Below are 27,167 nucleotides of genomic sequence, written 5' to 3' on the forward strand. Positions count from 1 at the left end.
TTCAATTTATTCCCACTTAGCCATGTCTGGCAGTGGTAGTGGTGGTGGAATTTAAGGAGAAGCGCTATCAGCCAACAAACACGAACTGGAAAAAAAATCAAAATCGAATTATTCTGGGTATGTGTTGTAGAAAACTGCTATTCCCATTATGACAGAAATATTTCACACTGAGGGAAAAAATAAGTCTCATGATTTGCTAATATTAGAAAGAATGAGTCTACTATGATTCCATATTTGCTTCCTTTTCACAATAGGTTGCTATGAAAAAATTCTTAGAAAACCAAATAGAGTTGCAATTTGAGTATAAGAGTGATACTTGTTCGATTCACCTCAAGAGAATATAAATTTTCCCAAACTTCAACTAAAATGACACATTCCCTTTCTCCTGAAAGAAAAAACTCCCACATGACTTGAAAATGAACAACTTAAATGCCTTTATTTAAAGTTTCATAAAACTCATCCTTTTATCAAAACGAAAAGCCTCGTTTCTGTTCTGTCTTGTCAGAAGCAGCCCTTATTTCAGTTTGGGTAATTTTTAATCCTTGGAACCAGCGCCCCCTGCTGTAACAAGTGCTTAATTGCAGAAGGATATTTTTTTTGCTCTCAAAAAAGATGAAGAACAAAGGTACAATTATTAAAGTGAGATTTTATTTTGAATAATATACATATCAGTCATTACATTTAATTTTCATAGTGCATAGTGTATGGAAGTATATAGGGGAAAGTAAACATTAGGAATACCTAAGGATGGAAGTATACAGGTGAAGAAGGCATTTGATAAACCCATGAACAGGCTTAGAAGCATCACGGGACAGTATCCATTAGAAAAGAATAAAAACCATGCAAAAATAAAATCTACCCACACCACGTCAGGCAAGTGCAATCAGTACAAGTTATAGTTTCTTGGGTATAAAAAGTATATATGTTCTTTGGATTGAAAACATTGTATCAATGAATGGCTTGGCTTTTATATCCAAGCCAAAAGTCATCTATAGAAGTAAAAAGTGTGGATACCACATGTGACAATAAAATGTCCAAGGCCACAGATGGAGGTCACCAGCTTACAAAGAGAATACGTTTATGAGAGGAAGGGTAAATGAAGACAAAAAGAGAAATGCAATAAAGCCACCTCTGCCTAAATTAGGAAAGAGCGAGGGCCTAGGAATTAAAATGATAGCAGCTGTCCATACGATGCTGAGTCTAGTTCCCTGTCAGAAGAATTCACTGCATGTCACTACAGAGTTCAGCGCCTAAGATGAGGCAGTAAGTGTCCAGCCTTGGCGTAAGGGTATGTTTCATTTCCTTTGCGTTTCACACTAGAGGGAAGCGAGGATATACAGAACCAGAAATGCTCATCTTCTCATTCAGCACACTACACTGTAAATGTTGATATGTACTATTTGGCAGAAGGGGGATGAGGACATAAAGATTAATTAAACCCAAGCTTCCAAGTCAAAGATTTTACATCTGGAAAGCTAAGGAGAGATAAAATTGTTTACCGCTTTTAAAATCAAATGCTTAAAGCAGGTTTTAAGTGTGGAGATGAAAAAAAATGGGTAAGGAAAAACAGGAAAGAAAGATACTTAACAAAATCTTCTGGTTCCCATATAGTTTCTTCTATTTATTTTTCCAAATTGCATGTTACAGTAGCGAATCAGAGTGCGGGGCCTGGCCTGGCTCCGCTCGGCCGGGGCTTCCCCCTAGGACATCATCTTCTTACACTCCACGGAGCAGAAGACCATCCCCTCCACCGGCATGAACTTCTGCCCCAGGAGGCACTTGCTGCAGCAGGAGCACAGGAAGCACTCGGCGGCCGCGTGCCAGCTGAAACCGTTATAGGTCACCCGCTGCACTTCAGGGTCGATGGCATTGTGGCACCCTTGACACACCTGGGAAGGGCACAGGTAAGAAGAGAATGAGTGACCTTCTAGTCAATCTCCTCATCCCACAACCATTAATGGGGGTCTGTGCTGAGCACCAAGGGAATCATCAGGTGACTGATATCCCGAGGTATTGTAGTCAAGGCAGAGTCTCGATGGTGAGTTCCAAAGCCGTGCATCTGGTTCCAGCGTATTCGGTTAGATTACACACTAGGAATTATAAAAAAAAAAAAAGGTCATGATTTTCCTACAACTCCAAATGCTGGGGAGGACGTGGAGCCCCAGGAACTCTCGCCCATGGCCGGTGGGGACGCAGATGGTGCACCCAGTTTGGAGGGCAGTTGGGTGGTTTCTTATAAAAGAAAACAGACTCGTATCACACAATCCAAGAATCATGTTCTTTGGTATTGAAGATAGGAGTTGACAACTTCAGTCTACTCAAAATCCTGCACCTGGATGGTTACAGCAGCTTTATTCATAACTGCTAAATTGGAAGCACAGATGTCCCTCCTTGGTGAATGGATAAACAAGCTGTGGTCCATCCAGACGATGGAATATTATTATTCACCGCTAAAAAGAAATGAGCCATCAAGGCATGAAAAGTCATGGAGGAACCTTAAATGCAAATTACTAAGTGAAAGAAGCCCAAATGAAAAGGCTGCATACTGTACAATTCCAACTATGACATTCTGGAAAAGGCAAAACTATGGAGATGATACAAAGATCAGTGGTTGCCAGGGGTGGGGCGGGTGGCAGAAGGTGGGAGAGAGGAATAGGCAGAGCACAGAGAACTTCTAGGGCAGTGAAACTTCTCCGTACGATAGTATAATGGTGTGTGTGTGTGTGTGTGTGTGTGTGTGTGTGTGTGTGTAAAATTTTCCATTCTATCAAATATATGGTGATGGAAGGAGAACTGACTCTGGGTGGTGAACACACAATGGGATTTATAGATGATGTAATACAGGATTGTACACCTGAAATCTATGTAATTTCACTAACAATTGTCACCCCAATAAATTAAAAAAAAAAAAAAAATTTCCGTTCTATACACTGTCCAAAACCATGGAATGCACAAGACCAAGAGTGAACCCTTAGGTGAACTATGGACTTTGGGAGATTGATGTGTCAATGTCACTTCATCCTTGGTAATAAATGCCCCACTCCGATGAGTGACAATGATAAAGGGGGAGGCTACGCCGTGTGGGGGAGGGGGCGAATGGGAAATCTCTATCTTCTTTTCAATTTCTCTGTAAACCTAAAACTGCTCTAAAAAAATAGTATAAAAAATAGACTTTTCCTCACTCATTAAAGCTTTGCAGTAATTTTATCAGTTACCTATGACACATGAGATTATTAACACCACTAATTCGTAGACAGTAGTAAATGAAAGTGATGTTCAAAGTAATTAAAGATTCAATTAAAAACACTGACAAAGAGAATAATTAGTTCGCACTGAAAATATAATTTGTAAAATACAATTTGTAGTTAATTGGCTTCTGTTCTGTCATTAGTTAAAAAATACATATCATCTAATATTGGGACAATAATAATAATTACATTCCCTACACCATTCAGTGTATATGCATGTTATATATAAACATATATGACATAGACACATCCACACCCACAAACACACATCATTTTCTTCTTTAGCTGTATATGTCTGTGAAGAAAATAACTGAATAACCCTCATAGCAGAAAGCGAAATTACCCAATTGAGACCTGCAAAACACTACAGTCCATATGCCTTCTTGTTTATACGTGTTCTGAGTGAATGTGACTATCTCAAGTTTTTGTTTTCAGTATTTTATAGCAAGTGAAGAAACCAACCAGATTGTCCTGCATGAAAGTGACTAAACTTAGCACTCTTGGTCTCTTCATGTGATTGTCAGGACTTACTGAAAGATGATGGGTGGGTGGGTTGAGGAGAGTTAGTTAGCCTAAGCCCCCGTATTTGAAAAGACCTCAATATGCAGCTGCTACTCAGTGGGTAGACTGGTTTTGGCGTGAAGTGAGGCCTTGTTACAAATATCCATTTCAGGCCTGCAATTTAGTTTCCTAATTTTTAAGAGATGCATGGCTTCTAATTAGAGATATTGTAGCTGCTTAACTCACACATTATATCAATGCAGTCTTCCCTGAGAAACAAGGGAGATATTCTCTTTGTACGTATAGCAATACACTATTCCTGAATCTGGCAAAAGTGAGTGTTCTAATAACAGGCATGCTCCTAATGGGTAGCTGTACCATGCAAACACTTGCTTTTGTATATTCATTTTTTTATAGCTTCCTAATTCATTTAGAATGTTCTCCTTTGTAGTTTTCTATATATTAATTTTTCAATATTTTTAAACTTGCTTGTGTAAACTGAAGCACTTCACACTCCATTTTTTATTCCTTTGCTTTTAGACCATGATTTACCTTTTTTATCTCAGCCCTGTAATAAGATTTGTGGTTCTTTTTATAATCTTTTAAAACACACATTTTCATTTGCAATTTATAAAAGAGATAACTATTATTCAACTATACATAAAATTAATGAAAAAATAACTAATGGGCAGACTGCATAGTATCGGAATTTAGGCTTTGCAGTTTCATAAAATTTAGTTTTATTACTATTTGATTACCATTCATCCCAAGTTCTGACATATAATCCTGGGTAAAGCCTTATGATCCCTAATTCTTATAAATCTGCAGCTCCCCAGGCCTCCCTGAGGGCCTGAGGACTACAAAACCCTTTAGGGGATGATGAGCTACCTCCCACGTTCTTAAACCTCAGATACCTCAGAGTTCTTATTTCCTTCAAGCCCTCCTACTTCTTTTACTTGGATAAGTAATGTGAAATAGCTAATGCCACTTGCTATAATGAGCTCTCTGGCAGCAGATCCTGTGAAATCCTGAAGATGCGAATTCCGGGGGTGGCCACTTCAGACTGGAATTCAGAGGCAGTGCAGAGAAACACTCAGTGCATTTCCCATTATCCTCCTCCTTCCAGGTTACTTTATTCCTCAGAAAAGCTCTGTTTTGAGCAGAGTTCTTGGTTTCAGGTTAAAAATAATTTGTATGTCCCTCCTTTAAAAAAATTTAAAAGATCTAAGGAGATCAGTGCCCTCAACTAGATAATCTTCAAAATTTTAGCATATTGCATGGGTAGCTTTCTTTGCCATCGGCTGGAGTTTGTTTAGGGGATAGATATGTTTATTTTGATATGAAGCAAAGGGCAATACTATGTCTTAAACAAAAGTAAACCTTTAAAACAAAGCATGCCATATTATAAAGCTAAATAATTCAGAGATTCTCTTTTCGTAAAAATCACACCTGTGGTTATAATCCTCTTTGTTAATTAGATACAATCAATATAGAAACAATGTAAAGGTTTTTTAAAAAGCTTCATCTATTTAAAGCCTTATAAAATAAAGTATTTTATAAATAAGTACTTATCGAGTACCTATTCTTTTGTTGTAGTGTTGGAAATAGAACAGAAAGCAAGGCAGACAAAAATCCCTGCCCTAGTGGAGTTTACACTCTAGCCCTTGAGACCAAGGTCACACACCCTACAGTAAATACACATCATGACAACCCTCTTCTGCAGAGAAACTGTTGCAACAAATTCAGAGAAGTATTTTTTTGGCTAAATTATGTGTCAGGCAACATAGTGATTCAGCATCTTTTCCCAAATATAAGGAGAGCTCATGTGGACCACAAACAAATGAGAACTATCAGAACACAAGACATTCCTTAGGTGCAGACATTGAGGAGATGGAAATAAAAGGCAAGCTCTATCCTCAGCTGCTTACACTCTCGTGGAGAAGACAGATGAGTGCTATTAACAATTACACACTTGGGCCCCAAGGACACAGACAAGCCTCCAGCCTAGCCAGAGAGAAAAGTGTGGAGCTTAGGGTAGGGAATCAGGAAGGGTGTTCTGAAAAATGTTAAGCCTGAACTGAGTCTGGAGGAATGTGGCAGCATCGTCAGGTCAAACGGGAATAGGAGGGTGTATCAGACAAAGGAGTAAGTGCAAGCAGAAGACAAAGAACAGTGTAGAAACTAGAAAACACTGGTAACTTGCTGTGCAGATATGTGATTTGGGTTGGATAACTAGTAGAAGCGTCTAGACAGGCAAGAAGGGTCAGGATCTATTCAGCAAAAGCTGAAGGATCAGATTTGCATTTTAGAAAGAGTATCTTCCAGCATTATAGAAGGTGGCTTTGAACAAGATCAAGAATGGAAGTGGAAAGACCAAATGTGAGGCCACTGCAATAATCCAAATAATGAAACATAAAGGCCTGAAGTAGAGTAGCTGTAACTATGAGGATTTGAGATCTACTGATGAGGCAGAGTTGACAGAAAATGACTGATTATATGTGGAGACAATGAGTAAGGGTCAAAGGGTCGAATATTGGCATTGACACCAAAAACTGTTACCTTATTTTCATAGCATCGTACTCCTAAAGCTATATAAATATTATTCCTTAGCCAGGAGTCTCCTCTACTTCATAGCTAAGGGGGATCTTTAACTAATATGTATTTTCCTGCATATAAATACTTAGTATATATGGTTAGTTTTTAAAATTTACCTTTATTTAAATTATCTCTCTTGGCCATCACGCAATAGCAGCTCTGTGTAAACGGTAGAGCCAAGAAAAAATATATACTCTCACATTAAATATTTAAGTGTTTGGTCCATGCAAATAAATCATTTAGATTTATTCAGTTCAACTCAATGGTAAATAGTAAATCGTTAAGATTTAGCAAATCCAAACCAAAATTTGCAGGTCAAGTTTTGTTATGCTAGATCAATTCAGTATGTGTTTTTGAAAATAGGCACAGTCTCTAAGCAGCACAAACAAAGCCTTACTGGGTGGTTGAGTAACACGAGCAGAAACCATAAACACTAACATAGAGCTAAAGAATGTCAACAGCCCCTGGGAACCTTATTTAAATGGAATCTGATCTGTATGATGAGAATCAATCAATCTCATTCTCATTAAGGCACTTTTTTAGTGGGGATCTGATTATCATGCAGCATTTGTACTCTAGACTGCAAACTGCACAGGTAAGAAATCTGGAGGGGGCCCAGTCAGTGCATGTACTGCTTTTGAAGTATCTGGACTTTATAATAACACCCTATGGTTTCCTACTTGAGAGCAGTGCTTGCTGTTTCTCACTTGTAAGAACTTAAATGGAGGTACAAAGTCCGTCATAATGCAGACGGAGGCAACCGCATCAGAACGCATCTCACCACAGCGTGATTCTTCACATAGCAGGGCTTGCACACGGGCTTGTCGTCCACCATCACGTATATTTCCCCAGCTAGGATGTTGTCACAGTCAAAGCAGCAGAAGTGTTTCAGGTGCCAGTTTTGGTTTTCTGCCTGGGTATACTCATTGCTGAATATCAGCTGGGAAGAGGATAAAAATAAAAGGAAGCATGGATTTTGCTTTTTGCTACAATTAACAAAGCTAGGTTCTTTAGACAATAAGGGATTTAGATCTACAAGTGTATCAACTTACTTTCTTGGGTTGAAGTTTGAAAATAACCTAAAGTTTGAACTTAGGTTACTATTTGGTTTTGTCAAAATCTGTCTTTTATGTTTCTGCACAATCTTTCATTAGTCAACACAATTAACACAACACTCAGAAAGACTGAAATTAAGTTTTTTCATTTAACTCCTTTGGATGTAAATACAGCAATTGCTGCTTGGTTAATTCATGCTGCCATCTCGCTAAGATCTCCTGAGAATGGTAAGGGGGCCGCATGTGGGTACAGAGCTGAGCCTGCGTGCAGGTGGCCCCAGAGAACAGACCTCATCACAGCCAGCACATCGGGGTTTCTCGCTGTCACAGTAGTGTCTGCCACAGTACAGCTTCCCATTCTTCCAGAAATAAATCATGTCGACCAGGAGTTCCTGGCAGGTACTGCAGACGAAACAAGCCGGGTGCCACAGTTTATCGTAGCCGGCCCTTTCAGCATAGATGGCCGGGTCACCTTCCTTCATACTCAGTTTGCAGCAGTAGCAGGACTGAAAGGGAAACCATGCAAACAATCTGGTCATCATAAGACTGGCGTTTCTCATCATCAGCTTTAGGAGAAATATGGAAAATTTATCAACAAAAATCATTTCTACTAAAATTAGTAGTTTGTCCATGTAGACAATTAAGGTGTTGGTACTTCCTGTGAAACAGAATCTTCCAGGTGGTTCAAACCTAATTCTTGCACCCTATGTGTAACAGAGTCTTGTTTCCTGAATTAAAACCATTTACAGAAAAAAGCTAAATTTTAAGTGGGTGGCTAAAAACTGATTACTGTAGAGTTTATTAATACTCTAAAAAAAATTCTTTTTATAAGACTAAGCCTTATTGGTTGATGTGCTAATTGGATCTTTGAGAAAGATATTAAGTTTAATTCTTGTTTTTTTGTTCATCTATTTTCTTCAAGGTATAAAAAAAGACTCGAATTTCCCTCTCCAGGAGATTTAAAAAATATGATTGAACATATATGCACATAAATTTGAGTTTGAATTTTAGGCACAGTCTCACAAGCAAAACTGAATTCATCTAAGCATACATTATTCTTATTTATGGGAAGAGACAAACAATTGACACCAAAATTATGTTTAGAAACAGATTCTAGATTAGTATGTTGTATTCCAGAATGATACACTGATGCTAACTATTAATGTATATGTAAAACTCACAATTATACTTGGCAAAAAGCTATCAGAAAACTTGGCCTTAAGCAGAGGTTTTAAACATGATGATTCTCTAAAATCTGCCTAAACTGACCGTTTATTTCCCTCACCTACTCCCTTTTGGAAACAGAGGAACAGCCCCCAAAAAAGGTTCAAAGAAAGGGAAAAGGAACCTATAGAATCCACCAGTTGGGCCAACGGTGCGGCTGCTCTACTCACATACTGAGTTCTGTGCTCGGCCGACTTGCCATCCATGGCCCCCACCGCGGCCGCCGTGCTGCGGTCCCCTCCAGGGCTGTCCATCCTGGTGGGGCCTTGAGCGTCCATTTCACGGGGAAGTTTGACGTCTCCTACTCCCAGAGCCTCGCTCTTATATTTCTTCACAAACTGCTCCATCTCCTTCACCTCTTTGGGAGACAGCTCATGGCACTTGGACGGGTCCTGGTCGTGTGCGGGAAGCTGCTTTGCCAGCTGCTTCTTCCGGTACTGCGCCCCCTCCGAGCCGGCCACCGGCTGCTTCTCCTTGGGCAGCATCTGCATGTAGTGCCGGGCCTGAACCACAAGGGGACCAGCGTTAACCCGAGGCGCGGCATCAGCCGGCACAGGCCCGAAGCAAGTGACCTATCAAAGCCCTCGGTTTTATCTATTACTAACAAAGGGTCTTCCTCATCTAAATATCTAAATGTTAACAAATGGTACACTTGCTCAAAAATGGTACACTAAATAGATTAAGTTCAGTAAAAATGGACACTTTTATTCATGAAACTAGTTTTTTTCTTTCCAATTTGTAAAAGATTTTGGTTACTAATGTTTATTTGTGCTAAATATATGTAAGTGTACAATTGGAAAAGAACATATTTTTAGGCAGCATGTTTAGAATGATTTATGGATCAACAGCATTTTCATTATAAAAATATCATCACAAGATTCATTTTAATAATTTAACTAACCTTAAAAGACTTCCACGTCTCATCTAGTTGTTAAAATAGGAGCTTGACACAAAAATGCCTTACATAGTAAATGTAAAGACATAGTAAAAGAAATAGTGTTGGACATTTTTTGAGTTCTAAACAATGACAGAAATTTTACTCCTTTGGTATTATTTACCATCTTAAGAGAAATTTTCTCAAGAGTAAGCTAGAAGAGTCACTAGATTTGTATAAAACATCTGTTTTTAATCTAATTATTAAGAATTTCAGACCATTCCCTCAAAAAGGTTAACATATTTGGTAGTCTGAAAAATTCTAGGAGATATGTAATCTTACTTTGAAAAGACTGTAATAGGAGTTGAAAGTCAAAATAATAAGAACCCCAGGAAAACAACAGACTTAAGGTGGATACGGTCAATGAAGGAAGTGCCCCAAATAAGCAGCCCAGGAACTTTCCGAAGGAGACTTCCGTCCCCCTTATTACTTACCAATGCCTGATTCTGGACAGGAGGAGCCCACTCATAGGTAACCGTATTGATCGAGACATTCTTCTTGGCAGCAACCGGATTGGTCAATATCATAACATTGCGTTTATACATGGGAATTCCATCTGATTTTAGCTTTGCAATCAGAGTCGTATACTTGGTGTCTTCAAAAAGTTTCCCCACTTTTCGATCCTCTTCATTGCTCAATAAGACATCATGTTCTTCTTGGCCACACTTGCAGTTACGACATATTTTTCTGTAATTTTGGAGAAAAGCAGGCAACGATTAATTATACCTAATCAAAAATAATTATGTACATACACTTATAATTCATAAAATACTTTTACACACATTCCATTTAATGGTATGCAAAGGCAAATCTTTTTTGGGGGGAATACTAAGTAGCTATCTATAAATTTGAGCAAAGAAACATAAAAATGTACCTTTATAAGACTTTGAAAAAGATTTTGATTAAAAAATGCATGCTCAAGGGGGCATTCTGAGGGTAATCCCAACTGGTGTTCCTCATTCTTTCAAATAAATAAATACATAAACAAATAAATAAAACAAAATTATCCAAAAAAATCAAAGTAAGAGGTTTCATATTTTATTCCATGATCATATGTCATAGCCATTACTCAAGTTTTTTTGTTTGTTTCAGTTTGTTTTTTGTAATGAGAGGGAGATTGATACAACTTTTCTCATCAAGGACTGTAATTCTAGATTTAGGTTTACTTTTTCTGTCCCCTTTCCAATATCTTTTCTGCTCCTTCCTCATTTGCCATTTCCTTTCTCCTTTCTCTTTCCCTTCCCTTCCCCCTTCTCTCATTTCTTCAAACTTCCTGATCACCTACCATGTGCTCTATTATGTATAAAAGGACAGATAAATGAAAGTCTCTGATGGACACCGTCCCCTCTCCCAATCTGATCTGGCACATAATCACTCATTCATTCATGCAACATATGAGTGTCCATGTGCCAAGCAATGTATTTGATATTAAGACATAATGGTGAAAAAAATAGGTCCAGTCTCTGACATACTAGAACTTACCATCTGATGGGGAGATGGAGACAGACAGTAAACAAGCACACGCGTGCGCATGTGCACACATGCACACAAACATACACAGACACATACACACACACACCCTATAATTGCATTTGTGACAAGAAAGAAAAGTACAGGATACCTCCAGAGGGTATAATTTTGACCTTGGAACTGATGAGGAAAGGGCTCCTTAAGACTATTACTCCAAAAGAAAGTGACATTTAGGATGAGATCTGAAGGATGTGGAAAATATAGGTGTGGATGGGGTATGTGTGTGTGTACATTTGTGAAGGGGAAAGAAAGGAGAAGGAAAGCCTCCAAATGTTCTGGGTAGAAAGAGTACCTGTGGTGGTCCTGAATTAGGAAAGAGATTGTTCCTTTAGGTTCCATGATCAGAGAAGGCTGGTATGACTTACTGAAGTAAGAAATGGGGCAGTGACAAGATGGGAGGCAGCCAGGAGGTTTATGCAGGGCCTTGTAGAACACATAAGGAATTTCGCCTTCATTCTAAGAGCAATAAGGAGGCACAATAAGCTATGTCATTTTCAAAACCCGTAATACCTGCCACGTGGAGAGAGGATGAGGGATAGACACAATTGGAAGGAGGGAGACGGGTCAACATGTCAATGGTGCATCTAGTTTGCAATGGAATGACTCTAAGTCCCAGAGATTCCACTGCTACTTCACAAGTGTAATGAGTTTCCATCCTGGATGGTTATTGCTGTGGCCCACATTAAGGTGTGTCAGAGCTTGCACTAGAGTGGTTTGACAGTGGAGATGAAAAGAAGAGCTTTAAGATCTCCTTGAATGTAAAACTGAGTAAATTTTGTGGTTGATTTGGATTAGTGATAGTAAACGGGAGGCCCAGTTTGTCAAAAAATAATACCATAAAACGGACCCACCTTTCTGGGATGAGTAAGTTGGTAGGAGTGTAATTTATTAAGATAGTAAATACAAAAGAACAGATCTGAAGTAAGTGGGGAAAAGGTTGATGAAAGGTCTCCAAAACTGAACTATTGATAAGTCTGAAATGCCTATGAGACAAGGTAACGATCTCAAGTAGAATGTAGAATATATAGATGTAGTGTCAAAAATTGTAGCCTGGTAGGAAATATAAGCTCGAGTGTGAGGGAATGATACAGAGGCATATGGAGTTGAACAGATCACCTTCACTTCTGGGAGAAGAGTAGAAGGAAAAGGTGAGGACTCAGGCAGGAGTCTGGCAGAGGAGCAGAAGGTGGAAAAGGTGACAGAGGAAACCGGAAGTAGAGAGATTGGTATTAAAAACAAACCAAAAATCCAAGGCAATGACAGCATATAAATCAGAGGGGAGAATCTGGAAGTTTAAAAATAAAAACATTCTAATATCCTTACATTGTCTAATATCCTTACATTTTTAACACACACGTTAAAAAATATGATATTAAAGATATAGATTGACCGTAGATGTTAAGTATGCATGTTAAAAATATCTGCATAACTAAAGGGAGAAACAGTGTATGTAATTTCTAAACTAATAGAGAGAAAACGGAATAAATATATAAAATGCAATTAGTCAAACAGAATGCAATAAGAGGAGAAAAAAGAAACAGGAAATTAGGAAAGGTAGAACACACAATTAAGATGGTTGATATAATCCAAATACTCGTATATCTATAATCACAATAAATGGACTCAGTTCTCCAGTTAAAAGCCAAAGGCTTTCACTGAATAATACAACAAAATCCAACTATATGTTATTTATAAAAGACGTTCAAAATTTAACACACAGAAAGGATGAATGCATAAAGATGCAAAAAGTTAATACAGGCAAATACCAGCAAAAGTAAGCTAAACACCTATATTAATATCATACAGATTGGACTTTAATGCTTTTTCCTTTACTAAATATTAAATAAAGTCACTACATAGTGACAAAAGTTTAAAAAACACCTCTATGATGTAACCATTCTAAATGGAATAATATAGCCTAATAACCTAATTTCAAAATATATAAGCAAAAATAACAGAACTATGAGAAACAGACAAACCCATTATTATAGTGACACTAAAAAATTTAGAAATAAAGCTTTTAATAACATAAGTAATAAGTTTGCTCTAACACACACATTAAAAAATACCACAGCCAGTGTCTGCAGAACACACATTCTTTTTATGAGAATCTGAAACACTTGTAAAAACTGAACACATATGATTCTACAGAGTAAGTCTCAAGAAATGCCCAAAGACTGAGCATCAACAACATTATCTAAACAGAAGGCAATTATGTTAACAATCAACAACAAAAAAGCAACTAGAAAGTACTTCTTAAAAGAAAAAGAAAAAATTCAATGTTGAAAAAAACATTCACAATAGAACTTCAAACAAAAAATATTTTAAGAAAAAAGAAAAGAAACTTCTGAAACTTGCAGAACACATCTAAAGGGATGCTTAGGAGGAAATTCATAGCTTAAATGCTCAAATTAGAAGAAAAAAGATTAATAAACTAAGTATTCAAGAAGTTTGGAAAAATGCAAAATAAACAAAATACAAGGAAGGAGATTAAAAATAATAGCAGAAACTAATAAAGTAAATGTCTGCTTCTCATGAGATGCAGAAAAAGCATTCAACGCATTTCAACATCTTTTCTGATTATATTTTACTTATTGATTTTCGCTATCGTGTTTCCCCGAAAATAACACCTAGCCGGACAATCAGCTCTAATGCGTCATTTGGAGCAAAAATTAATATAAAACCCGGTCTTACATTATATAAGACCCGGTATTATATTATTATATATTATATTATATTATATTATATTATATTATATTATATTATATTATATTATATTATATTATATTATATTATATTATACCTGATCTTATATTATAGTAAAATAAGACCAGGTCTTATATTAATTTTTGCTCCAAAAGACGCATTAGAGCTGATTGTCCGGTTAGGTCTTATTTTCGGGGAAACACAGTATAGAAGGGAACTAGAAAGAATTTTACAAAGGGTTTCTGTGAAAAACCCCACAAACACTCAGCATATATTATACTCAGCACGTTCATTTTATGATGTGAAGCAAGAAAGCAGCCTTGCTCCCACCATTTGATTCATATTGTCCTGTGGGTACTAATCAGAACATTAGAGAAAAATCAAAGAAACAGAAGTTATGAGGCGACATCAGGAAGAAAGAAACTAAGCTGTTGTTATTCACAGATGCTATGACTAATCATATAAAAATGCAATGTGTTAGCATCAATAAGAGTTTAATAAGTTTTCTGGATTTAAAATTAATATAAAATAATTGATTTCTCTATGATAGAAAGTTAGAAGAAACAAACACCTGAAAACTCTTAAATAAATATCTTTGCCAAATAATTATTAAATAATTATAGATTTTTGTGTTCTTAGTTTGCTTAACGTCAGTTTTGCAAACTGAAAATATTAGATGACTTGTACAGTTCTAGAAAGAGAGAGACAGGGAGTCAGAGAGGCACCAACATGAGGGGTGGGGGGGCAAACCACTTTCCTTGTACACACACTGGTCAGAAATCTTTATTTGGTAATAATTTGCTAAAGAGTTTGCATATTCTGGTTTCGCTATAAAAGACTCCTATCTGGTTATCTCACACTCCCATCTAGTGGAAAGGAGCATATTATTCTACTACAGTATGTTCTCTCCATTCTTGGTCTTTGGTTAATGAAAACAATATAATTAGTCATAAAACTATCACACTGCTTTCGGATCAAGTTTGAAATCATACCTTCCTGAGGGGAAACAGGTGGGGTGGAGGTTTAGTTCTTAATATAAAGAGATGTTTCTATGGCTCTGCTCCCCAATAATTAACAAAGCGATTGACTACAGAAGGAAGTAATAATGTTACAAGGCTATGTGATGGATGCTAGACTTCCTTGGAAAGGGTCATTATATAGTGCTGCCAGTACAACATGTACACCACAAAATAATGGGAGTCAGATTTTTAGAATTTGAAAGATAAATAGTAAAAGAGTAAGTGAAATAAAGACTGCTGGCTTCTAAAGCACGAGCTATGATGACAACCTATAGTGTAGTTAAATAAGATATTTATTATGAAAGTGTTATACAGAGGGTGCCAAAAAAATATATACACATTTTAAGAAAGGAAAAAAACTGTATTAGTTGTAATACTCAATATATACCGATAAGAAAAGATGAATACAAGTCACGCATTTTTTTGGCACTCCAGTATATAGGAAGGTTTATTAACCAATGATATAAGAGCTATCTCTATACTTGTTCTTATTATTTGTCTTGGCTATTCTTGGAAGATTCACATTCTGAGGAAATCTGTTTTCTCTACCCACCCCCCTTCACCCACCCAACACATCCTTATTAAGCAAGTAAAAAAAAACAGGTTAAAACAACACACCAATAGAAGTAGCCAAAGAAGTCATACTGCGCTCGACTGTCAGTTTTCTGAGTGTTGAAACCTATGATTGATTCATTACAGCTTTCAAATCACAAACATATTATAAGCCTTGTCTGCATCCTCACTCCAACACGGTGACCTGCTATCAAAGAGCACTTGGCAGGAATGTGACTCAAGAAAGGGAGAATGGTTCTTTCAGCTAGAGTTGTCATCACTGACAGCTGCAATGACGACATACCTTCCAGACCCCTTGCATTGGAGCTCCATTTGTACAACAAAAAGAGAAAACTACAAACCACTACTAAAGAAAGAAACCTATAAAGTCTGGGCCAGGCGCCAAGAGCTAGCTATTGTGGAAATCTGTGGTGTTCACTTCTAATCTAGTTCAAAAATTGTTTTAGATCCTTTTCAACACTGTTTTATATTTGAATCTCTCATATTTAAATTGGTAAATTTTACTTTTAGAAATAATCTCTTAAGAGCTTTTAAAGTCATTTGGAATTGACCTGATAAACTTATTAAAAAGAAAACCTATTGAGAAATTGGGGAAGAAAAGGATACTGTTATCTTGGTATCCAAAAGAACTCATGAGAATGAATGGGACTTTTATCACGTTTCAGTCTATAACCCAGATTCCATCCTTCTTAAGAAAATTAAGGACTTTATAAAAGTGGTTTTATGTGAAATGAAAACAAAAACAGGGCATATGCTAGGGGCTATGTTTGTAAGGTTGGTGTAGTGTCCTTCCTCCGATGATTCATAAATAATTTTTGATGATATATGTAGATCTAAATAGTCTATGTTTATTAAATTCATTTGAATTATAGCAACTTGATAGCAGTTTTTCAGGAGTACATAAATCAATTCTCACACTTAAGCACACTTGGGAAATCTAAATCCTCCTCGCCATGGAATGTTAGTAAAAATCATGTGGGAAAAAGAAGAAGGAGGGGGATTAAGAATTTAGTTTAAAACAGCTTTTTTCTTATGACTTTAAAAGAGGGGAAGGTAGACTAGTAGACTGGGAAGCTCTCAGATTTAGACTAAAAACGTGCATCGTACAAAAAAGTTTCCATGTTAATACATACACATACAAAGGCTAACGTGCATCACGAATTAATTAAAACTATATACTCACAATTTTACATTACAACTTCAGAATTCTTGTGTTAATCCCAAGACAGTACTAAAACGTACCAGAAGCATTGCCTCAGAAAAATACAGATTTAGTTTCAAGCTGAAGGCAGTCAAGAAACTATCCCTCATCCTCCCAAAAGAGAAATGACTTTTTGTATCCCTATTTGTAAAAATTATTATTTTTACAAGGCAAGTAGTAGCAGCTGGAGTGCTCTGACCCGCTGCCAGCATTCACAGTGATTTAAGGCATGGTCATGGCACGGCTACAGACCATAATTTTAAGAGGGTTGGAAGCTGCCCTTTTATAACAAGGATACACATATATGGACTGAAGTGTGGGCCTCTGTTATAGAATTCAACACAGGCATTAATCCATTTATGGTGTGGAATTTTTACTTTCAGTCAGCTCTAAACCAATCAGAAATTCTCTGCACAGATGTATGCTATATTCACGTAACACTTTTCTTGTAAAATGCAACTATTTTATTGGAAGGCTTTATCAAACTAAGACAGAAGAATAATTCTTTTATGTATATGATAAATGACCTGTGGTTCCCATGCTACTACTATGCTTTCAACATGAAATAACTGGCTATAAACTTCTTAAAATTTTGGGTTTATGTCTTGTGTTTCATAAATATTTGTTATCTCTAAATATTACTTGAAAGTGTCCCTAAAAAGTAGTAGGTCTTATTTAGTATGTGTCGGGCATCCCCATCTTTTATTCTCTCTAGTCTTATAATCACTGGTGCACTGAGAAAGGGAGCTCATAGTTACAGGACCCCACTGTCCACAAGGATGCCCATGTCACAAAAGTACCACTTAGGGAGACAGCCTGCTACCGTCTGCAGTTCACTGCTCATGAAAGTGTAAGCATGGGTTCTGCTCTGCCGGGTAGGAGGGTGATGGTGGTGAGGAAGGTTCTGGCAACCTCTGGGTCTAAATTCCAGGTATGCCATCCTTCACCCATGCCTTCGGTAAGTTATCTAACTTTCCCAAGTCCCTAATTTCTCATATATAAAATGGTTAAACTTCCACTTAACCATTCATTATGAATTTGTACCAATTGGACAGTTAACCAAGTTTATTATTTGAAAGTGCTAAAAAGGCTGTGTGAAAGTTAGAACACCTGACCCTTTCGCCAACAATTCATGGCTCTTGCATCACAACAATGCACCAGCTCACACGGCACTGTCTGTGAGGGGGGTTTTAGCCAGTAAACAAATAACTGTACTGGAAAACCCTCCCTACTCACCTAATCTGGCCCCCCCAGTGACTTCATTCTTTACCCGAAGAGAAAGGAAATATCGAAAGAAAGACATTTTGATGACATTCAGGACATCAAGGGTAATACAACAACAGCTCTGATGGCCATTCCAGTAAAAGAGTTCCAAAACTGCTTTGAAAGGTGGATTAGGTGCTGGCATCAGTACATAGCTTCCCAAAGGGAGTACTTCGAAAGTGACCATAGTGATATTCAGCAATGACATATGTAGCACTTTTTCTAGGATGAGTTCGTGAACCTAATTGTCAGAACTTGTAAGCTGCTAAATTTGTAGTAATTCGTTATGCAGCAATAAAAAACTATTACAAGTGCTTATGGTGTGCAACACATAGGAATGCTCATAAATGGTATTTCTTATTAATAACTCATAAGCTCAAACAAGTCATTTTAACTTCCTTGGGTTTTACAGATCTTTGATCTGCAAAATGAAGTGTGGCTAGCTAAGTTCCAAGTTCCCCTCTAAACTTCCATAAACTAAGACATCATTTTTAGCTTTCACCACTGTTGTGACACACCTTGAACAGGCGGTGATGCCTGCTGGATCTCGTCCATTCACTCTCTAGATCCAAGCAACACCCTTCATTTCCCTGTGCTGTGCCCTAGGAGGCTGTGGCCTATGCCTGCAGCAGTGGGCTACCTTGTCCCAGCAATGGAAGGGCTGAGTGATGAATAGTCAGGTCTGAGTATTTACTTCCTGGCTTCCTACAAGTGTACAAAGTGCCAAGGGGGGGAAAAAATCAGCCCTTATTTTACTTTGGGGGTGTGTGAAAGCAGGGGAAGAGGGTATTGTGGACCACACTGTATCCCCCACCCCAACATTTTTATGCTGAAACCCTAACCCCCAATGTGGCTGTATCTGGAGACAGAACCTTTAGGAAGCAATTCAAGTTATGAGGTCATAAGGGTGGGGTCTTAATCTAACAGGACTGGTGTCTTGATAACAAGAGGGAGAGGGATGTCCTTCCGAGTGCCTACTGAGGAAATGCCATGTGAGGACATAGCAAGAAGGTCTACAAACCAGGAAGAGGCTCCTCCCAGAACCCAACCCTGCTGGCACCCTGGTCTTGGACTTCTAGCCTCCAGAAGGAAGACAATCAATTCTGTGTTGTAAGCCACACGGTCTGTTGTATTTTGTCAGAGAAGCCTGAGTAGACTAAGGCCAGGGAGAAGCAGGACTTGTCAGAGGCAGTGTTGGAGCTGAGTCGTGAAGGATGGAAGGACTGATTCCTGGGGGTGAGACGGAGGGCCTTTCCAGGCAAAGGAAACACGCAACAAGGTGCAGAAATTACAGGGAGCAGCCAGTGGCCGGCAGCTAGAGCACAAGGGGCTTGGAAGGAAAGTGGGACAGGAGACTGGAAAAGCAAGCTGAGGCCAGACGAGGCCACGGCTGTGCCTCCATGATCACGTCTCCTGGGATAGCACTGAACGGTTACGCCGCTGGGAAGTACAAAGGACCGTTTCTGGGGCTGTGTACAAGGACAGATCAGTAAGAAGTGGAAAATAATTTAGCTCTTTCACATTGTGCCTCATGAAGTTGTAAGGGTCCCAGAAGTCGGAGGCACCGAGAAGATGGAGGAAGAGGTCACTGGGCAGGTCCCGGGTAGGCTAACCTGGAATCTTTGTTACACTTTGGGACCACCAGCCTAGAATGTTTGACTGCAAAGACTACTGAAAAATGGCTCATCCAGAGGTCCCAGGCACCTGCCCTCCAAGCCTTCCATTGTTGGTGGAAAAGTCAGGGAATTATCAAGAATTCTGAGAAAAATGTGTCTGGAGTCCTGTTGGCAGAAGACAGAACTACTAAGTAATGCCATGTGGATGGACCCAAGCTAGATTGGAGGTCATTCCAAAGCCCTTTCATTGATTTCATAGGCTCTCACGGCTCTTAACAGATTCTCAGACCACACTCAGGCAAGTAAATGACTCTGTGGAAAAAAAATTTTTTAAGTGATTTTCATGCCACAGAGATCTACTCTTATCTGACCTATTTTTATCTCAAAATGTCAGATTATAGTGACCTGCAATAGAAATAGAGCAACCAAAAATTACTATTAACTAACCTTCTGCTTTAGAGAACAGAGGCTATCACTTAGGCATGAGCTTTAAAAATCTCATAGCAGTTTTGGCATTTGTATAGCCGAACTAAAAAGACTATTTTAGGATTGTAAAGTAAGAACTGGGCCCAGCAGAGGGCAGTGCAGCTCTCCACATAGCCCATGAGACCAGTAGAGAGGAGTGTGCATCTTAGGAGCTAAAACATTCTAATCTACGAAAACTATTTAGAGTGTCTAGTGCCTTTACTTTTTTAAAACATGGCAGACACTTCGCCTAACTGCTATGTCCCTTGAAAAGGCAGCACAAGAAAGAGCTATAAAAGTCATGTAATTAAAAAACTCCTGGAAACATTAGGTCCCTACAAATAAAGAACTCTATCATCATTTCTGAGAGGGCTGAGGATTACACTGCCTTCACTATTTAGAACAACTATCTTTGTTTCCTAAATCTTACTAAATAAGCTAACTTTTATAAGAGGCTCACATCACAAATTTTATTTTTTTACATTCTCCTTTAGCATGCTGTACGCAGCCCCAATAGTTGATGAGACTTTATTCTAGAGAGTACCCTATGGAAATGGGCAGTACAGAAGTGGTTCTCAAGTGAGCTCATTCTAACAGGCAGCTGCCAGCATAATAATGTAGAACTGCTTACCTTTATTTTTTCTGTCTAACACTAACTTGCTGATTCTCGCTTTGAACAGACTTATGAACGAACTGCCATTATGGTCTTGACAACCACTGATGAGCAACATTTATAAGAACATGTTTTTCATAAGAACATGCTTTAATACCTATTGTAGGCTTATATGATATACAATATTACTTTAAAAAAATCATGATGGGCCGGCCCGGTGGCTTGTGGTTTGAGCGCCTGCTCCTAACTCTGAGGTCGCTCGTTTGATTCCCACATGGGCCCTCTACAGCTAAGATTGTGAACAACGGCTCTCCCTGGAGCTGGGCTGCCGGGAACAGCCAGAGGTCAGCGTGAGCTGCGGTGTGTTGCAGTGGGCTGTGGTGTGTTGCCTTGGGCTGCCGTGTGCTGCCGTGACTGGTCGGCAGCCAGCATGAGTGGCCGGCAACCAGCAAGAGCTGCTGTGAGCTGCTGTGAGCGGCCGACCGATGACTGGCGACCGACTGCCCCAGCCGGAGGGAGCGCAAGGCTCATAATACCAACATGGGCCAGGGAGCTGTGTCCTACACAACTAGACTGAGAAACAACGGCTTGAACCAGAGTACAGCGAGGGTAGGGAAGGAGGGGGGCGGGGAAGACATTAAAAAAAAATCATGCAAGTAAGATCTATACAAAGTTCACATCTTCGATCCACAAACATTTGTCCTCCACATACACAGACACTTGATTCAAATCAAGACACTGGCGATGAATAGTTATTTCATCATTATTATTCAAAATTCAAGTGCTTCTAAGTTTTTCAGCGGAAAATTTACTGCTGAAAATTTTGAAGAGACCCTGATTCAAGTCCATTTCCTGGCACTCTGGACCCAAATGCTCAATTCACCATCCACATTTGTTATTTATTGCAAATGTGCAGACAAGATGTGCAAAGTTAACAATTTTTAAGAAAATACTAGTAATTAAATTAATAAACAGTCCAGGGAAATTACCACAAACTTATCTGTTACTCAGAAAAGAGACATATTCAGTATTCTAGACTCCTAGGAAATCGAAAGGACAATGGATAAATCAAACAACTCTAAATACAGTAACTACGGCCCAATTAGGTAAAACTTAATGACAGGAAGAAAGAAAAACTTTATTTTTTATTTATTTCTTAGAAGAGAATATAACAGAGCTGCCGCTTAGCACCCAGGCGCGAGAACTTGTAAGTGATCCCCACTGTCTGGGGCGCATTGCCAAAGAGCAGAAATCCCTAACGTGCTGCAGTTTTCCAGATGTTACCTCCAAAAGTGAAGCTCAAATCCTTCGCATTTTTCTTTGCATTTTAAACAGGGGGCTCCAAATCCTTGCTCATGACCTAGGCCCATCTGTTAAAAAACAAACAAACAAACAAAAAAACAATGTGGATTTATTATTACATTTTTTAAAAATCTGAAAAATTCAATAAATTGCACTTTTAATTCCACTTCCCACTCCTGTTGATAAAACTTTCAAACAAATCTTTTATGAGTCTCACATTGTTTAGTCAATGGTGACACCCAGCTATGTATATGGTGGCTCCAAGTACATACATAACATACTTTGTATTCTTACTGCTTTTTTCACGAAAAGAAAAGCATCAGAATACAACTACATAGAAGACCACAATATCAGAATTTGCAAAAAGTCTAGAATTGATTACCTTTGGCCACTACATGCCCTGTACAGAACAGGTACAGGGAGCTCAGAAAGCAAGCCTGGCCCCAAATGACGTATTTTGCAGCAAACCAGGAATGTATGAAAGATTTTAGGTATTAGAATAAAATATTATTTTATATTATAATATAATGACAGCAACAACAAAAGAATTGGGGTAAGCACTTATCTCACGGAAATCTTACAGAATCTCATAAAATGCTTATAAAGTAGAATATTATTTTCCATTTTAGAGATGACAACTGAAATTCAGAGAGGTTATGGAACTTGCTTAAGATCAAGATGTTAACAAATGAAAGAGAAGAGATTTGAGTGCAGGTCTGTCTGACTCCAAGGCCTGTGCTCTTATGCCTGGGGTGGGGGTGGGGGCTTACCAGTGCCCTCATTATAGCACTTTTTTTTTCTTTACCATATTAAATAATTCTCAGGAACTAGCTGATAAGCGTGGGGGCAGGCGGGGAGGTGTGAACACGAGGGCAGGACACAGGGAGGCAATGTAAGCTTGTTTGCTCAACTACTGATAACATCAGCGGGCTTTGCATCAGCACCTCGGCAAGCCCCCAGCAACCAGCTTATGTTGTTTTTTAACATCACATCAGTGACGACTGACAATTTGTTATCTGCTAGTGCCTGGAGTATTAGTTCAAGCCAGACAAGTAACAGATTTCTCCAACGGCACCTACAGGAACCTTACTAGGCTGTACATGTCAGTAGGCACTCACAACCACACTGCAGCCTGTTCCTTGCCAGATCAGCCCGACCGTGCCCTGAAGTGTAAATGAAGCCCTTCCTTTTTTCTGAAGAAAATTACCACATCCTCTTCCATAACTAAGGGCATATTCAAAAGCAGCTGGCCACTCAGCTGCTTAGGAGAGCCCATGTGACTTTAAGTGGAACTATCTCAAGCATGCTTTCTAACGGTGATAAAATCTATCCAGCCTTAACGGAATTTCATCAACTTTGCCATGTCTACATTACCAATTTTCAAAAGAATTACAACTCTCTAAATTGTATACTTAACTTTAACAGTAGACCACACTTTTTTTTTATCTCTTGAATTAAATCGTTTCCTTGTCACTGATGATCACAGCTCACAGTCCAGAAATAAAGTGGGCTGAGTAAGCAAAAGACAGAGAAAGATGGCGATTTCTGCTTTTTGGTCTTTTCTAAGGGGCGTAATTAAAGCTCCTCAAAGTTTTCTCTATTACGATATCCACAGTAAAATGAACAGCAAATCTAAAAAGGTACACGTATTCTTTTTCATGCCCTTTCTAGTTTTCCATTAAGGACAAGTAACAATCCTGAATCAGCCTGGTGTACAGATGGCTTCATACTGTGTTCTGTGCATCTGCTAAACTCTGATCCCAAACAAAACTTCAGATTTTGTTATTAAAGCTTAATCACATACCTCATCTTAAATCAAGTGCTTTTAAACTCTCTTGTATGTAATTCACAGTAAGAAATACGTTTTATCTCGTGATAGAACATGCATACACACACAGAAACTTCTGCTTGCGTATGTGTAAATCCTGAAGCAATGACCTACTGGCTGAGATAATAACCAGAAGTAAGTGTGCTCCTGCCTCTAAATTAAGTGGCCATCTAAACAAATTCTTGCCTGCCTTCAAATCTGAATCTCCTGGTCTGAGCAACGCTGGGCATAATAAAATACTACAAACAATCCCATCTTGTTCTCTGTTTCTGAATGAAATTAGGAATCTCAGCTAATGTAACTGGGACCTCAATTAGTCAGCAGACATTTTACACTAAGGCCTCAGTGTAGGTTACTGTTGATTTTCAAAGTCAGCCTTGGAAAGGGTCAAGTAGTTTCTTTCCTACCTGGTTTTTATCTTCTTAAAATAGTCATCAGGTTATTTATTAGAATGATTACAACTGGTAGTAGTCCATGAACATCTACTCTTAAAGTGCCCACATCTCCTCAGTGCTGGACAAGCCTCGGTGCCCCTGGTGTAACAGACCAGGAAACAAATGCAGAACAGATGACCTGCTCCCTCCAGGGCGCACAGCGAATCAGCAGCAAGCCAACTCGCATCTGATCAGGCTGCTCTGAGCCCTAGGGGCAGACCTCAGTCTTTCAGAGAGATTCCCTGGCTGGCTTCTGCTTCAAGGAAAAGGACTACAAGCCCCCAAAGCCTCCGGCAACACCTCTAAATGTGGATGCGGTTGGAAGAGCTCTATAGGGAAGATCTGAATCTGTCAGGAGGTTGGGGAAGCTCTCCTGAATAAGTGATGCTGGAACTGTGGTCAAAGGAGGCGCAGAGTCCAACTCACAGACAGGAGGAGAAGTCCATTCAACGCAGCGGGGCACCTACACGAAGCCTGTGGCAGAAGAAGGCACATCGGAGCTGAGGACACCTAAGAACACTTGGAAGGTGACAGGGCCAGCAAGCACAGTGGGTTTTTCCCCACCTTTTCTTTTCCTTTTCCCAATGAAGAAATAATCTCCTCAAGCATTTGGCACCGTCTTGGGACACCAAGTTGAAGGCATTCGCAGAGACAGGATGAGACTGGTAAGAAGGCAGTGCTAGACAAAAGCCAGGCAGGCCATGGGGGTGGGGAGACAAGAGCTCCTGTGATCTGTGCTACCCAAATCTCAGAGGGGGGACTCTCAGGGAGAGTAGGAGACCTGACTCTGAAAAAAGCAGTAATTTGAGAAAATAGCTCTGCAGCCTGCCCTGGAAAACTCTGGAAAGCACTGCTCCAGTGTTCTTCCACCCCCGCCTTGCCAGGAAGGTCAACTTAATCTACATACAGCCTCCTTCCAGTACAGTTGTGACCACCTAAAAGAAAGTGTACCTCCCCACCTTGCGAAACACACACACTTTCATCTCCAAATGCTCGGACATGACAAGTGAGGGACTTGGAAAATATCCCAAAGAGAGAACAAGTAAATGAGAAAGTGGAATGAGGTCATAACAATATGATACTCTCTTCTGCTATAACCCAACGAAAGCAGTTCTAATTAAAAATAAACACCCAAACAAAACAGGCACCTAGTTTTACAACCATTGTTAGCAGCTAAAGCGTTGAGAGTTTCAGAATGACAATGAACTTACTTTCCTTGGGGAATTAAATTTACAGAAATATTTTATAGCTACAAATATAGAGCTATAAAACTTAAACCTAACTGACATTCAGCATTGAGATCTGTAACATGCCACATTACTGGATGGGGATTTCTTCCAGATTCTTACCTTCTTTATCAACCTGTTAAGATAAAAAAGCACAATGTCACTTAGACGACAAAGACAAGTGTTTACAGGCTAGTTGAGATTGCCTTGTTCCAGACTGAATTATAATCTAGACTTCTATTGTGTTCTCTAGTCCTGCTAAATCCAATGTATTTGATACAACTGCCGTAGAGCAGACATCCTCTCCAGTATGAGGTAAATTTCTTCTGCGTCTGTTCCCACTCCAATTTAGGCATCTAGGCATCTGCTATTCTCCCCTTAACAAGTCAAACATATGTCAGGTGAGGGAAAACACACTAATTCTACTCTGATAAAACCTGTTTCGGAGCCAGAACAGCCCCGGGAGTTTCTCAGGGCCTCTTCCCAGACCCCTGGGGGCAGAGGTCCCAGGAGCTGGGATTCCTGCATTCTTCCTGGTCTTAGTTCAAGTACTGGAACCCCATCTGCCCCAAGAGCTCAGCCAATTTCTCTCCCTCCTTCACTTTGTGTTCCGGATTTCCTGCGGGCCAGGACCCAGAATTCTTCTCACTACACCTCCTCCCCTGTCTGTACCCTCAACACAGACCATACCCCGTGGTCAGCAGCTTCTGCTTTCCTCAAGAGCCACGACTGTTCCTCTTGCACATCTGTATCTTGTAGGGTAGTTTCTGCCCAGGGGTCTGAGCTGGGAGTATTCTTGGTGAGGAAAAAGAAAAGGGAAGGTGTTATTTAAAGAGACCCGGTTTGCTGGGGAACGTGGGCAGGGGTGCTGGAGAGGATAGGGAGCCTCTCTCTTTTTCACTGCTTTAACTGCTAACAATGGTTTTAAAAGTAGGTGTCTGTTTTGTTCGGGTGTTTATTTTTAATTAGAACTGCTTCCATTGGGATATAGCAGGAGAGAGTATCAAACTGTCAGCTAAGGCAACCTGGCTGCTTAGAAAGCGAAATGATCAAGCACTGCACAGAAATATATCAATTATACCTCAATTTAAAAAAATAACATGGTTATAGATACTAGAGAACTAACAAAACAGAGAACTGTGAAAATGTAAAAGGATCACTGAAGGAGAGTCAGGAGAACTGTGGTTTTCTCCCAAGGTGTCACTGTCAGGGTCAGTGATTTTAGAAGTCACTTGTTTCTTCTCTGGGCTTCATCTAGATAATGAAGGAATTGAACTAGCTCAACTCCAAGATACCTCTTAATTCTGTAATTATGGCTGCAAATCATGTTTCAGATTAACTTCACCTCAGTTTGTTATTCAACATGGTCATCTGTTCAATGTTTTAAACACTAAATAGAAAATAATTATTCGAGAAAGCTAGTATATTATTGGCTCTTATAAGTCAGAATCATCTGAATTCAGTTTGGAAGAGTAGTTTATAAAGTACACATAGGAAAGAAACAAATTAAAATTTAAGGGCTAAGACTCAGTTCTGTTGCAAGTAATTATTTCAACAGCAAATGTGATATGGTATTCCCGGCAGAGTCAACCTGGTGCCTAAAAGCACATAGTTTTCATAAGCACACAAGTCCCAAAGCTGTCTACTTCATATAATTTTAGTAACACATTCTGGCCAGCATCAATACAAGGATATGACAGATTAATTTTTCTTCTTCAATAATCCAAGAAAACAGGTCCTTTGGGTTGACTATATTCGGAAAAACTATAGTCAGGCTTTGGGAGTACCTTTCAAGATCCTTTTAAAAAATAAAAATGACAATAATATTTTTTTG

General features: G+C 39.0%; 1 protein-coding gene across 1 annotated transcript in view; it reads right to left on the minus strand.

Annotated features, from left to right (window-relative positions):
• Positions 1–626: 626 nt before the first annotated feature.
• Positions 627–27,167, minus strand: part of TES (testin LIM domain protein) — a 43,471-nt gene continuing 16,930 nt past the window's right edge. The window contains exons 2-7 of the mRNA XM_019743229.3: positions 21,828–21,913; positions 9,992–10,244; positions 8,794–9,126; positions 7,690–7,905; positions 7,126–7,284; positions 627–1,889 (exon numbers count right to left, since the gene is read on the minus strand). Coding sequence (XP_019598788.3) covers positions 1,701–1,889; positions 7,126–7,284; positions 7,690–7,905; positions 8,794–9,126; positions 9,992–10,244; positions 21,828–21,913 — 1,236 coding nt within the window. The 3' untranslated portion in view covers positions 627–1,700. The remainder of the gene's footprint in view (positions 1,890–7,125; positions 7,285–7,689; positions 7,906–8,793; positions 9,127–9,991; positions 10,245–21,827; positions 21,914–27,167) is intronic.

Source organism: Rhinolophus sinicus, chromosome 8 (genome assembly GCF_057876585.1).
Source record: "Rhinolophus sinicus isolate RSI-liver-muscle chromosome 8, RSI-T2T, whole genome shotgun sequence".
Classification (NCBI taxonomy): domain Eukaryota; kingdom Metazoa; phylum Chordata; class Mammalia; order Chiroptera; family Rhinolophidae; genus Rhinolophus; species Rhinolophus sinicus.